This window comes from Cyprinodon tularosa, unplaced genomic scaffold, assembly GCF_016077235.1.
Source record: "Cyprinodon tularosa strain WSP-4 unplaced genomic scaffold, ASM1607723v1 ctg204, whole genome shotgun sequence".
Lineage (NCBI taxonomy): Eukaryota > Metazoa > Chordata > Actinopteri > Cyprinodontiformes > Cyprinodontidae > Cyprinodon > Cyprinodon tularosa.
In genome coordinates, this window is record NW_024038751.1 from 153,666 (window position 1) to 165,987 (window position 12,322).

Below are 12,322 nucleotides of genomic sequence, written 5' to 3' on the forward strand. Positions count from 1 at the left end.
CTATTGCTATTGAAGATAGGAGATTGAGATAAAGTGCACTGTTTCCAAAGTTTTGAAACCATCACATTTAAAGAATATTAACCTAATACTGGCCGGTAGTCTCTGCAGTACATGCTGAAGGTTATAGCCTGGAGATGCAAACAGAATCAAATCTGCAAAAGGGTAGTAGCGGGTCTCTGAGCAAGACCCTTAACCCCACACTGCTCCCCGGGCACCCCCCGCTGGCAGCCCACTGCTCCCCAAGGTGATGGGTTAAATGCAGAGCTTAATTTCTCCAATGTGAGACAAATAAAGTTCAATAATTATTTATTAAAAAGTTAAGGTAAACCATGGATCCTAAGCCAAACACATTAATTGAATACAGCTCGAGGTCCCGTTCACGAAACCTGCAAAAGAGATCGATATCAAGGGCAGCCCTGCTAATTTTTACTGTTTTTCAGGTACAACCAAGGTAAACTTCCCCAGGGATGCTGAGAAATGTGATCCTTTGATATTTAGATAAGACACATTACATACATTTTCTATTCCTCTGAAATACAGACAAAAAAATGTATATGGATCCTTGCACTTATAAATAACACATCTCTTTATTGATTCAGGCTGACCCAAATAAATCTTATCATTTACATTTATTTTTCTAATGAAAGAGGGTATCCATTCTCTTTCCTGCAGAAATCAATGGATGTTTCCAGTATTGCACAATTCTTCAAACATCAACTTTATTTTCTTTCTTTGTTTTTACTTTGATGAAATACCTTTGCAGACTTCCTCTTCTTTAAGCAATTATATTTTTGCATTAGCAAAATGATTTCTAGAGAAAAATGCTCAAAGGGGAAAACTTGAAGTTGCTGGTTTGATTTCATCATTTTATGCATAGAAGAAATGGAAGGGAGGTGCAGTGTAGAGACTGGAAATTCCCATCAAACTTCCAGCGTTTGTCCATAAAGCTAGGACAATAAGGTCTAGAGAGCTATAGCTCATCAGGGAGCAGGAAGCACAGATGACAGAGGGTGGGAGAGTTCACAGACATCCCTTCACCTTAAGGAAGCCCCCCGCACGTGTTGGAGTCTCACAGTGCAGCCCAAAAACAGCAAGGACTTTGGAGGAAACAGGTGCTCACAGCTTTATTGTTTCAATGCCAAGAAAAACCTGGAACCTGGACTAAAAATCTGGCTTAATGGATCTGAATGGACAAAATGTATCCACCCCTTGTGTTATCCCCTAAAGTATTGGCGTGTGTGTGGCTTTGTCTGTTTTTGTGTTGGGGGGTCTGATCACCCTGGCCACACAATCACATAGACAGCATAGAGTCCAATTTATAGCGAGCACTTGCTCTATACAGTTATGTGTCATTGAACGAAACCAGCGTATCTACAGAGCTGCTCTACACATGCACACTTCATAATTATATTGTAACTTCTACAAAAGAGAGAAAACAAATATTTCAGAAGTAGTTAGGATGAATAAAAAAAATCAAACACAAAAACATGATATAAAATTTCTTTTAATTTAAATTTGTCCTGCAAATGAAGTCAAACAAATACAAATTTAAATTGCTATAAAACGTTTCTTTTAAATGCCATTATCGATAACATCTCTTTCACTTTCATCCGGCTTATCTCTATTCAGTACAAACTAATCCTTGAACTCCAAGGGCATAAATAACTTCTTAAACATGTCTTAAAAAAACTATATATAGGCCCCAGGCCATCAGGTTAAATACACATTGTAGGAGTAAAAAAAAAAAAAAAAAAAACTCAGGAAGTGCTCTTCCACATTTAAAACCTTCACTCACCATCTTCCTAATAAACATACATTTCCTCTCTTTCCTCTTTCCACATCCAATATCTTTCTACAAAATGTTTTCTTCCCCTTTTCCTCTCTTTACATCACTTCACCAACCTTCATCAACACTTTCATTCAATCTTTTTTGTCACATCTCCATTTACCAATATTATCCCAACATTTCTGATAAAGTACGGGTTTCATATACAGTCCAGATTTTTGTCCAACTAATATTTCAAAAAGGTAGGAAAAAAATACTGTTGTTCTCCAAATTAGGAAAAAGTCCAAATCTAACAATCAGTACTGTGTAATCTAAGTCAATTAAAAATCTAGTGATTCTTTTCCCAGGTTTCATATTTTCGAGCAGATTTGGCTGTAAGTGATGTGATCCTCAGCAGGCCTGCAGAACTGACTGGAAGGGCTCAGTCAGCACCTTGTAGCGGATCTTGGTGTTGGTAATGGCTCCGTGTTTCTGTCGGAGGTGCAGACGCAACTGGCTCTTGTGTCGGAAGTGAAGGCTGCACTTCTCACACTGTTAAAAAAACAATACCAGAATCCCATAGATTAGAGATTAAGAATGTAAGAGGGTTATTTCTTCTGTGTGGTCAGGTACAATGCTGTTTATGTGGAATAAATTCCACCTACAGAGTATGGTTTCTCTCCAGTGTGGATGCGCAAGTGGCTCTTCAGCGTCTGCAGGTGGCGGAAGCGGGTCCCACAAGTGTGACAGGGGTAGGGCTTCTCACCTGTGTGGATCAAGACGTGGGCCCTGAGGTGGGCAACCTGATAACAGGACAGAGCAAAGAAAAGACTGAGAAAAACATTTTCTAGTTGTCAGAAATCACAGGCTCGCTTTAAGGTTTAACAACAGATGTCTTTATCTCCAGTCTTTGAGGGAATTTACCTCCAACGTATAAATGTGTCCCTGGTTGAAATCTGCCTCTACTAATGTACCTGTCTTCAGCAAGAGGTGAAGTTAAGCTATTGGTTTGGGACTTTAACTCCTCCTTTCATGATGGGTCAAAATGCCTCCACATCTTGAGGTCAGGTTCTATAAATCTCTGCCACTGACCTGTTACTTGAATTTGATTTGGTTGTTCTGGTGCAGAGACACAACTTAAAGCTTTTCGGATACCTTTTTTTTTGAAAGCTGGAATTTGAGAAGCTTGATCTATAGTCATGCTTAATAAATAAAAACATTTGTTCAGATGGGACTTGTTTTTTCAGATATTTTGAAAATGAAAACCTTTATTCAGGAGAGAATAATTCATTAACTTTAATTTCCGTGGTAAAACATATATATATATATATATATATAAAACATATATTATCTGGTATTATGTTCTAAAATAAATTCTTGGTTTTCTTTACCCATAGGTGGAAAAAAGTATATAAAGGCTTGTTTGTGTAACATTATGCTGTCAGTGTCAATTATGTCAGTAAAAAAAGTAAACTTTACAATGATGTTCTTCACTAAATAACATGATTTTTAAAATAACATCTCTAAATGATTCATCACTTGTCCAATACTCATTTTTTATGCTTTTTAAGGGACCCTTTATGCTTCTTCAGTGGTTTTCTGTTACATTTTTGCATCTCTAAAAAAGGTTTATATGCCTAAATTAAAACATAAAAAACATAACAATATGGCCTATAAATAAAACTAAACATGTCAGATTTTAAATGCTCATTGAGGGAAAGGAGAGGAGATGCATTCTTGCATTAGTCATTTCAGTATGAACTTTTGGGTTTCACAAAACTGAGTTTCCTCTTATCTTGGAAGTTCAAATTCTGGAAAGTGCCACGCCCTGCTTAAGCGTGTTCAAGCTGCAAGTTGGAAAACCAATAGGATTTGCTTATTTTTTTTACTTGGTGAGCATGGTGGCTAACATTAGCATCAGGCTGAGCAAACCTGCTTTCAACAGCTGTACATTAACTCAGCATGTGGTGAATATAAGAAGGAAAAAAGTATTTTTGTTTTGTTTTGTTTTTTTGCAGTACCAATCAATGACAGCCACAGCAGCTGTTTAGAAAGTCTAGTTTAGTAAGATGAAGTCAGAGTTTTTTTTTTCCAACTTGGAACTCTACTTTTTAACGATTAGAGACACCTTTCAAGGTTCTTGAAAAGTATTAGGAACTTCATAAAAATGAGAGACCAATGTTTTCCAGCTTGGCTAACTTCTGTCTAATAAACAGGTCACCTTATGTGATGACGCACCATTTTTCCTCACCTGAACAAATCGAGCTCCGCAGGTGTCACAGCGGTAAGGCTTCTCTCCTGAGTGAATGCGGGTGTGAGTTTTTAGGTTTGCTGGTCGGTTAAACTGAGCCCCACAAACATTGCAGCGGTATGGTTTGTCTCCTGCCAAAAAAAATAAAAAATTCACTCACATTACATGATTGTTGCTCATTTAAAAAGCAGCTAAATAAAAAAAAAAAATGATAAAGTTTTTTTGAAGTTTCACCTGAGCTCACAGATTTAGTTGCCTGAAGAGAAGTGGAGTAAGGGAAGGGCAGGTAGCGGTTCTCACACTTGATTGGAGGTTGGTTGAATTTGGCAGCTTCTGGATCAGATGGAAGAAGTTTAGGAAAAATGAAGCCAGGTGAGCCTGCATAAGCAAGGAGGAAAAAAAAAACTATTTTAGGCACTTAAATATTAGCTTTTTGTCTAAAATGGTTGCCTTTGGGCCTACCTTGTTCCTTCTTGAGTGAAGCAGACACTTTTGGTAGATCCAGAGAGGGAGGTGGCCCGAGGGGAGGGGCTCGGCCAGAACCCTTGTAGCAGGAGGCCTGCCCCTGTCTGATTAGTGAAAGAAAACATATTTATCAGTTCATTTTCTACCTACATCATCATATTTTTCTTGTTCTTCTAAATTACCTATCAATCTGACCAGGCACTTCTCCAGACCACGCCTCTGTTGGAGCTTTGAGAGCCAAATCTTGACACTGAACCTCCTCCAGCTGCTCTACTTTCACTGCAGAAGCTGCAGCACAGAGAGGGTTCAGGACAATGTACTTGTACTTCTTCCAATTGCAGGCCTTTGGGTCTGGTGTGGCTTTGCTTTCAATCTAAAAAAAATCAAATAAAACATTTATAATTCTTCCATTTTTCTCATTGATATCAGCCACTTTCTTCTTTTTAGACCCACCTCAGGGTTTTTGCTGCAGGTGCTGGATTCAGAGGGGGAGTTAGGATGGCAGCTGGAGCGGTCTGGGCTGTTTGGGGATAAAGTCCGAGTGTTTAGGACGGGTGAGTCAGGATGTTCTTTCACCTTGTCTGACCCGGGCTGGCAGGGCGGGAAAGCCCCTGGCTTTAGAGAGCCTTCTGCAACAACAGGGAACCTGCAGGAAAAACAAAGGAAGTCTGTAATGAGACCAACATGCCGAGAGACAAAGGCGACACAAGCTGCAGCGGCGGCTTCTAATATTGTGCAAATGGAACAAGAGCAACAATTTCCCCCATTTCTAGACTAACTCTTGTTTATCATGTGAAAACTAACCTTGTTTCTGCATCTGCCTGTCGGGACTGCTGAGGTCCTTTAGGGGAAGCAAAGGCTACAGAGACACTGGAGTCCAGCTCCATCTGGGGGTGTCTTGCACCCACATTCTCTGTGCTGGAAAAGAACAGTCAAAAACAATCAGCAAGTTTGTATCAAATGCATCAAAACGCTGGAGGAGATAGCAGATTTCCAGACTCTCACCAATGCAGCTGCATGAAATCCCTGCATGTGTCGGCCACATGGTCCATCTGCAGATAGGCAGCCACGGCCAGCACCCCAGAGACGATGCTTGGTGTCAGAGGGAGGCGGGAGGTGTACATGAAGTCAAGCAGCAGAGAAACACAGGATGGGTCCAGGGTACTGGGAAGAGAGACAGTCATGAGCTGCTCTTTGCTTCCACCTCCACGCCCCTGAAGAAGCACCCGGTGGGAATAAAGGGAGTAGAAAAACCCACTGCACAGACAGAGGGGAACACATTTGGAAAGGGTTAAACATGCATGGTCAAACAACTGCTTGAGTTCAGATAATACCACGTTGCCTTCAGAGCAAAGCCTCCTCAACTGTGCACCGACCTGCAGGCGACGAGCACTGCACAGTGGGCCTGCAGCTGAACACTGCCGACCACCAGGGTGGTGTCGGTCAGGATGCCTCTGTGCCGGAGCTCGTTCAAATTCAGCAGCACATCATTGGAGTGGCGAGTGAACTCCTTCACATATCCTTCAGCTCGCATGGTCTGCCTTCCGTCTGCCCTGTAAACCCCCAACACGTCCATCAAGCTTGCCTGGATCTACGGAGGAAACAAGAGAAGTAATTATGAGAATCCCAGAGTTGCAGCTCATAGACTACGTGCAATGTCAGACTTATATACCTGGATTTAATTGATTGAATAAATAAACTGGAGTGTCCCAGACACATCAGTTAGGTGAGACCAGCTCCCTACTCGTACCTGCATGAGAAAAAATAGTGGTGTATATGTTTAAAGACAAAGCAATAGTAAAGAAAAACAAAAATCTAGAAACTGGAGCTGATGAGACCTTTCCTGAATGATGCCACAGCAAGTTTCAAGATGTCTTTAACAGATAGTGTTGCTTTCTTAGATCTTTCTTAGAGCTTTTTTTCCAGTGCAGATTAATTCAATATTAATTCAATATTAAATGTCCTGCTTGTTTCTTAGTCCAGTCTAGTTTGACTTTATTAATTTACCATTAAACTGATCCTGAACAAAATGTCATTATGAGACAATTACTAGATTATCCCGATTTATGATTTAAGCATATATGTCCCTAACGATTATCTGCTTTTAATTATAAACTCAAAGCACTTTCATGCTGTTCGTCCTTCAATTAAAAACAAACTCAACTCAATAACAAAACATTTGCCATCATACAATAATAAGACAGCCAAAATAGACAAAAAAATAAAGAGATATGATCTCAGAACTCACCCCGACCAGCAGGGACGAGAAACACTGTGCGCCTCTATGCCTTCAGAATCCCCTGAGTCTGTGTTCAGTCAGCAGTCAGAGGGATGAGGAGCAGGCATTCACCTTCAGACCAACACTGTAGCTCAACTGAAGGGAGAGCCCTTTATAATATCTTGCAGGAAACTCCCTTACAACCATAGTCCCTTGTTTCCTCCTTCCTCAATAGCCCACGCGCATCGTGGAAGAGAGGCAGGAAAAGACCAATGGCTGCAGGCTCCAGTCGTTTGAGTATTTTTAGGGGGCTATTAGTTTTTCTAAACCCCCATGGTTCTGTGAGGAGTAATGGCAGGAAAGCTTGGGGTGTTTTTTGTGCCACGCTGAAAAAATATATACTGGGACCCCTTGGGGAGAGGCAGTACGTGCCTGGTTGTTTAGGGGTAGAACTGGGGAACATCCCCCACCAACGCTTTCCGAACACTTCAGTCCTGTCCAGGATAGAGGAAACTGCAGGAGGGGAAGTTGGAACGCCAGTTTATTGTTTGATAAACAAGCTATTCTCCAATCACTGAGATTTTATCCTCTATTCATTCAAGGTTGACAGATCCATTCCTATTGTCCCTGAATGGTAATACGGTCTAAAAATGACATGATTTTAAATCTACACTCTGATTTGAGAAAAACTGCAAAAAAAAGTATTTTTTTTCACTGAAGTAACCTTTAGCTGTTGTGTAATTTCTGCAAACCTTCCCAAAAATGTTAGAAATTAAGTGTTAATTTAAAAATATAAGAGTTTATTGAGTTTATTTTCTTTTTTATGGAGATAATAACCACTAAGGACACTGAGCGGAAGCCTCTGGCTTGCTGCCTGGGCGGAGGAGTGTTTATGAGGACCTGTGGAGGAAGGAAGCAGGACAAACTTGATCTTTCTAGATGGGAGACACGTTCTCCTATAAGTGCTGAAAAACAAACTTTACTCCACCCTAAGTGAGAGAAATGCAGCCGACAGATGTACAGGAACTCCCCAAAAACACACACATATTCAGAACTCTGAACACATCCTGCGAAGCTGCACAGAAACAGGGATGAAAACGTGGTGCAGGACATCCGTCAGTGACATAAAGCAAGAAGGGGACACTGACGGAGCGGGTAGGTAGTCATGGAGGCAGGGGACAAAGGCCAAGAGATCACTTATAGCTGAAAAACAAACGGAAAGTCAACTCATCGTCAAAGCAGTCCTGAATCACTCTCTAATAGAGTCGCAGAAAAAGTGAACTTTGAACTACGATATTTCCTTTGAATGTGTTGAACAAGAAATATCAAAGAAGAAAGAGGGAAAACCTTATCAAAGAAGATTATTTAGGCCCATTGTTGAGTTTAACCGGTTTTAATTCAAGTTTCAGGCATTAGAGAAATGCATCAAGGAGACAAACAGCGGTTTGAAACCTTTTCCATATTCATCAAATGTCTAATACAAACCTTCATTTGCATAGATTCTGTCAGGAGTAGGTAGTGTGTAATTGTAAACTGGTTGAAAAATAGTGAATGATTTCCAAATGAGAGCAAAAAAAAATATGAAAGGCGTGGCAAGGAGTTGCACCCTAAATGTACCAATGAGGGTTATCACAGATCCTTCCTCCCAGCAGCTGTAAGACTTTATAACATCACTGTTCTCAACAACCTCAGAAAGTTGTTACTGTCATGCTGATGTTTGCACATTTTTCACAGATCCATGATTGTAAAAATGTCCACAGCTGTTATTGATTTTTTGATTCTCCAGATACAGAGTATTAGATTGTAAAACACAGTACAATGCAATACTCTGTTTGCTTAATTTTCCTATCTGTTGTTTTTATACACTTCTCTAAGGCCTAAATTATGTGAACACTTCTACTCTAAACTTTGCTGCTGTAAACACCACTATTTCCCCATTGTGGGAAAATAAAGGTATTCTATCGTATGCATTCCCTTTCAGTCAATACTTTGTGAAGCTGTGTCGTTCCTGCAAGACTGAAATATTCAGAGATGTCAAGTAATAAAGCAAAAATACTTTGTTACCTTAAGTAGGACTTTTGGCTATCTATACTGGATTTAGGGATGCACAATATAATCAGCCCCCTATCGGTATTGGCCTTAAAACTGAATATCGGACATCGGCCACCCCACCGATATTTAACCCGATATTTGATCAGCTTCTGAGTTTCTAAACTCTAAAAAAATAAAAATACTACTTCTTCTTCCTCAAAAACTTATTTTTTACAGACTTAAAAACTTCTAAAGACGAGGGAAAAAATATTGATACATTAAAATATCACAATATCTTCATATGCTGATATATTGCCATTTAAAAACACCATATCAATCTCTTTTACTAATGAAATATTGCTATATGTCATCGGTATGCTACGAAATCCCCCGAAAATTCACAAAATTTTGCCATATTTTTATATGTTGATATATTGACGCGGTATCGATCTATTTTTCTAACAAAATCTCACAAGAATTTGCAAAATATCAGAGTTTGTAACAGAACGATGAAATTTCACCAAATTTTGAAAGTAAAATAGATCGATACCGCGTTTTTAAAAATCTATTTGATATCAGCATATGAAAATATATTTGAGTATATTATTTTTCAAAGTGTCAGAAATGGATAACAAAACTGCTATTTTCAATGACTACTTATTTTTGTCCAGCTTTAACATCGGTATCGATATCGGTTATCGGCTACGTGAGTTTTAAAATATCGGCATATCAGATATCGGCCAAAATCCCAATATCGTGCATCCCTACATGTGAGTGATTATTTTTAAGACAACTTTACTTCTACTCCCTATTTTTTATTTTTATTTTGCAATTATCTCTACTTTCTACTTGTGACATTTTAAAAATAGACTTATTAGTTCTGTTTCATTAAAGCTCATTTTAAAACCATCAAAATAACTTGTTTCATCCAGACAATTAATTTCTTTGTGGCTTCACTACAAACCAAAATAAACAGTATTTCAAGATGATGCAAAGTTAAATTTGACACTGTTACTATTAGTTAAAACTAAGAACATTAAGTGTAAGAAAGTTATCAACCAGAATTGTAGAAAAATGTTCCTTTAATAGGGCAGTGCAGTAAAGCATCAGTCTTTTTTTCATTTTTTTTCCTGCATTACTTTTACTTTTATACTTAATTTAAGAATTTTTACAATTTCACTGGAATAAAAAGCTTAAATTGATAATTGATTCTCTAACTTCTACAAAAGTATTTTTAAATAGTAGGATTAATACTTATACTTGAGTAATAAACATGAATACTTTTGACACCTCTGGAAATGTTTGTCTATTCTTTGTGAAATAGCACCAACTCAGTCAGATGAAATGAACAACGTCTATGAATATTCAATTTCACTTTTGATATGGATCCTTTACTTGATTTAGATCTGGGCTTTAACTTTATACCTAGGTTTTTATTTTATTTTAACCATTATAAGACATTGACATTTTGGGTCAACGTCCTATCTGATGGTAAACCTTCACCCAAGTAATCTTTTGCAGCCTCTAGCAGGTTTTGTTTGGGATTACCCTGTGTGTAGCTCCATTCATCCCTCCAATCGACTTTGCTCAACTTTTCTTTCCTGCTTGAACAATACAACCTCAAACTAATAGTACCACATTTTACTCACAGAGTTGTTTGTTCAGGATACTGAGCAGTGCTTGTTTTAACCAACAAAGGAGCTTTTGTATTTAACCTATAGAGGTGACTAAGAAGATTTCATTCAACAACTAATTTCTTTACCACTGCTTTCTAGGAAGGATAGACTACTGATATTTATCTGATCAACAGATGTTGTCACCTATGATGTGAATCTCTGCAGCTCCCCCAGAGTTCCCATGATCCTCTAAACTGCTTCTCTGATTGATGTCCTTTTCTTAGCCTTTCAGTTTAAGTGTACAGGCATATCTAGTTAGGTTGGGTTTCGTGCTGTTTGGATTTTCAGAGAAACTTAACTGCATTCTGTGTGATATTTATATCTGCAGTTATTTTTTTATAGCATAGATCCACTTTAAACCTCTCCATAACCATGCCCCCTGATCTGTTTGCTGTGTTCATTGATCCTCATGAAGCTGTTTGCTCTCTAACAAACATAAACGGAAAAGCCGATTTATACCTAGATTACATTACACATGATTTTATTTATTAATTAGACTCTTAAATCAATTGGTTGCACTGGGTTTTATTTAAGGGTATTGTACCATATGTGCAAAAGATCCAATACAATATGCATTCAATTGAGTTATGTGACAGGAAGCAAAGATGAATCTGGCCTAAACGTTGACATTTTTCAATTTTTAAGCCATTCAATAAAAAGTTGCCCCACATCATTGCTACTTCTTTAAAAAGAAATGAGAATCGGAAGTATTGTTTGCATGGTATGTTAAGCAAAATGAGAGTGTGTCCTTCTGCTTTAATGTTTTCGGATGGAAGGTTGGATCAATTGTGAACTTTGTTAAAATGAGAAAAAAAAACAGAGGAAGAAACATAAAGGAAAACAACTATTAAGAAAACAGAGTGGGAGATGTAGGTCTATGCTACTTCCAGGCATTGTGAGAAGAACGGATGAGGGGGGCGGTTGAGGAAAAGTGAGAACATTACTAAACGGGTTCACCAATGGCCGGAAGCCGTTGAGTCTGTCCCGTTGGCAGAACCGGGCAACGCTCTCTGTGACTTCCTGCATCTTAGCCCATCTGTGAGTGCCCTTCAGCCACCGACTGGCCCTGTTTCTGACTGAAATAAAGACACTGTGTTATTAAAAATACAAAATATGAGGTTGTACAACCTGCTTTTTACATCTAAGGCTTCCAATCTTGGGGTGGTTTCCTGGTTTGCCTGGAAAGAACTATTAACCATCTGATAACACCAAATGAGGCTGTGATCTGACTTCAAAAGTTCCACTCAGTGCCAAAAGGTTGACAATAACACAGATCTGAGTTAACTGCTTCTTCCTGTGGATGTAGAGCTATCTGGACATATAAGGGCAGAAAGCGGAGGCGCAAATGGAAGAAGGGGGATCCCAAGGTAAGCCAATTAAATTTGTTTACTCTTTGACTGAAACAGAGAAAATTGATTAATAAAGACATTCTTCTGTTGAAGAAGTTACTCTGGTAAAGCAGATTTACATCATGTTTGGTTAAATGGGTGGAGACAGAGAAAGAAATAGGGTGAGGGGATTAAACAGCTGACCCATAAATGATCAAGCACAAAAATTTCTAGGCCTACCTTGGCCTTTGCATAAAATTAAGCATGTAAAGTGAGGGTAGAAAGTAAATTAGGACCCTCTAGCTGCTTCTGTTGAATTTAAGAGGGAAAGGTATCAGCCTGATCACTCTTATGGACTTTGCTTATCAGTAGATGAAACAAGTCAAATTCAGACTGTGCAATATAAAAACCCAACAGCTCAATCTTATACTCTGCAGGTCTCAGTAAAAAATAAATAAAATGGAAAGAGTTACTAAGGGAAAGCCACTTTACTGTAAAAAGAATATGGCAGCACATCTTAGGTTTGCAGAGTTACAGCTAAAGGAAAGGAGATATTTTGGAGCCATAATGCATTGAAACATGTTTGGA

The 12,322-nt window shown here is 38.7% G+C and overlaps 1 protein-coding gene across 1 annotated transcript; it reads right to left on the reverse strand.

Annotated features, from left to right (window-relative positions):
- Nucleotides 1-1,486: 1,486 nt before the first annotated feature.
- On the reverse strand, nt 1,487-6,924 carry bcl6b (BCL6B transcription repressor). The gene is made up of 12 exons (XM_038284894.1): nt 6,730-6,924; nt 6,154-6,231; nt 5,858-6,072; nt 5,487-5,738; nt 5,286-5,399; nt 4,935-5,127; nt 4,664-4,854; nt 4,479-4,585; nt 4,251-4,394; nt 4,017-4,147; nt 2,431-2,568; nt 1,487-2,317 (listed from the first exon to the last, which is right to left on the reverse strand). Exons 3-12 carry the CDS (start codon nt 6,055-6,057, stop codon nt 2,177-2,179), a joined length of 1,611 nt encoding a protein of 536 aa, XP_038140822.1. The 5' UTR covers nt 6,058-6,072; nt 6,154-6,231; nt 6,730-6,924; the 3' UTR covers nt 1,487-2,176.
- Between the last annotated feature and the right edge of the window lie 5,398 nt (nt 6,925-12,322).

What these genes read in the sequence shown, in the direction of transcription:
- bcl6b (XM_038284894.1), bottom strand. Translation starts at nt 6,057, where the DNA reads ATGGACGTGTTGGGGGTTTACAGGGCAGACGGAAGGCAGACCATGCGA. An exon ending in CAGGCAGATGCAGAAACAAG is followed by an intron (nt 5,128 to 5,285) that starts GTTAGTTTTCAC and finishes TTTTTCCTGCAG; the next exon opens with GTTCCCTGTTGTTGCAGAAG. An exon ending in CCTGCAGCAAAAACCCTGAG is followed by an intron (nt 4,855 to 4,934) that starts GTGGGTCTAAAA and finishes GATTTTTTTTAG; the next exon opens with ATTGAAAGCAAAGCCACACC.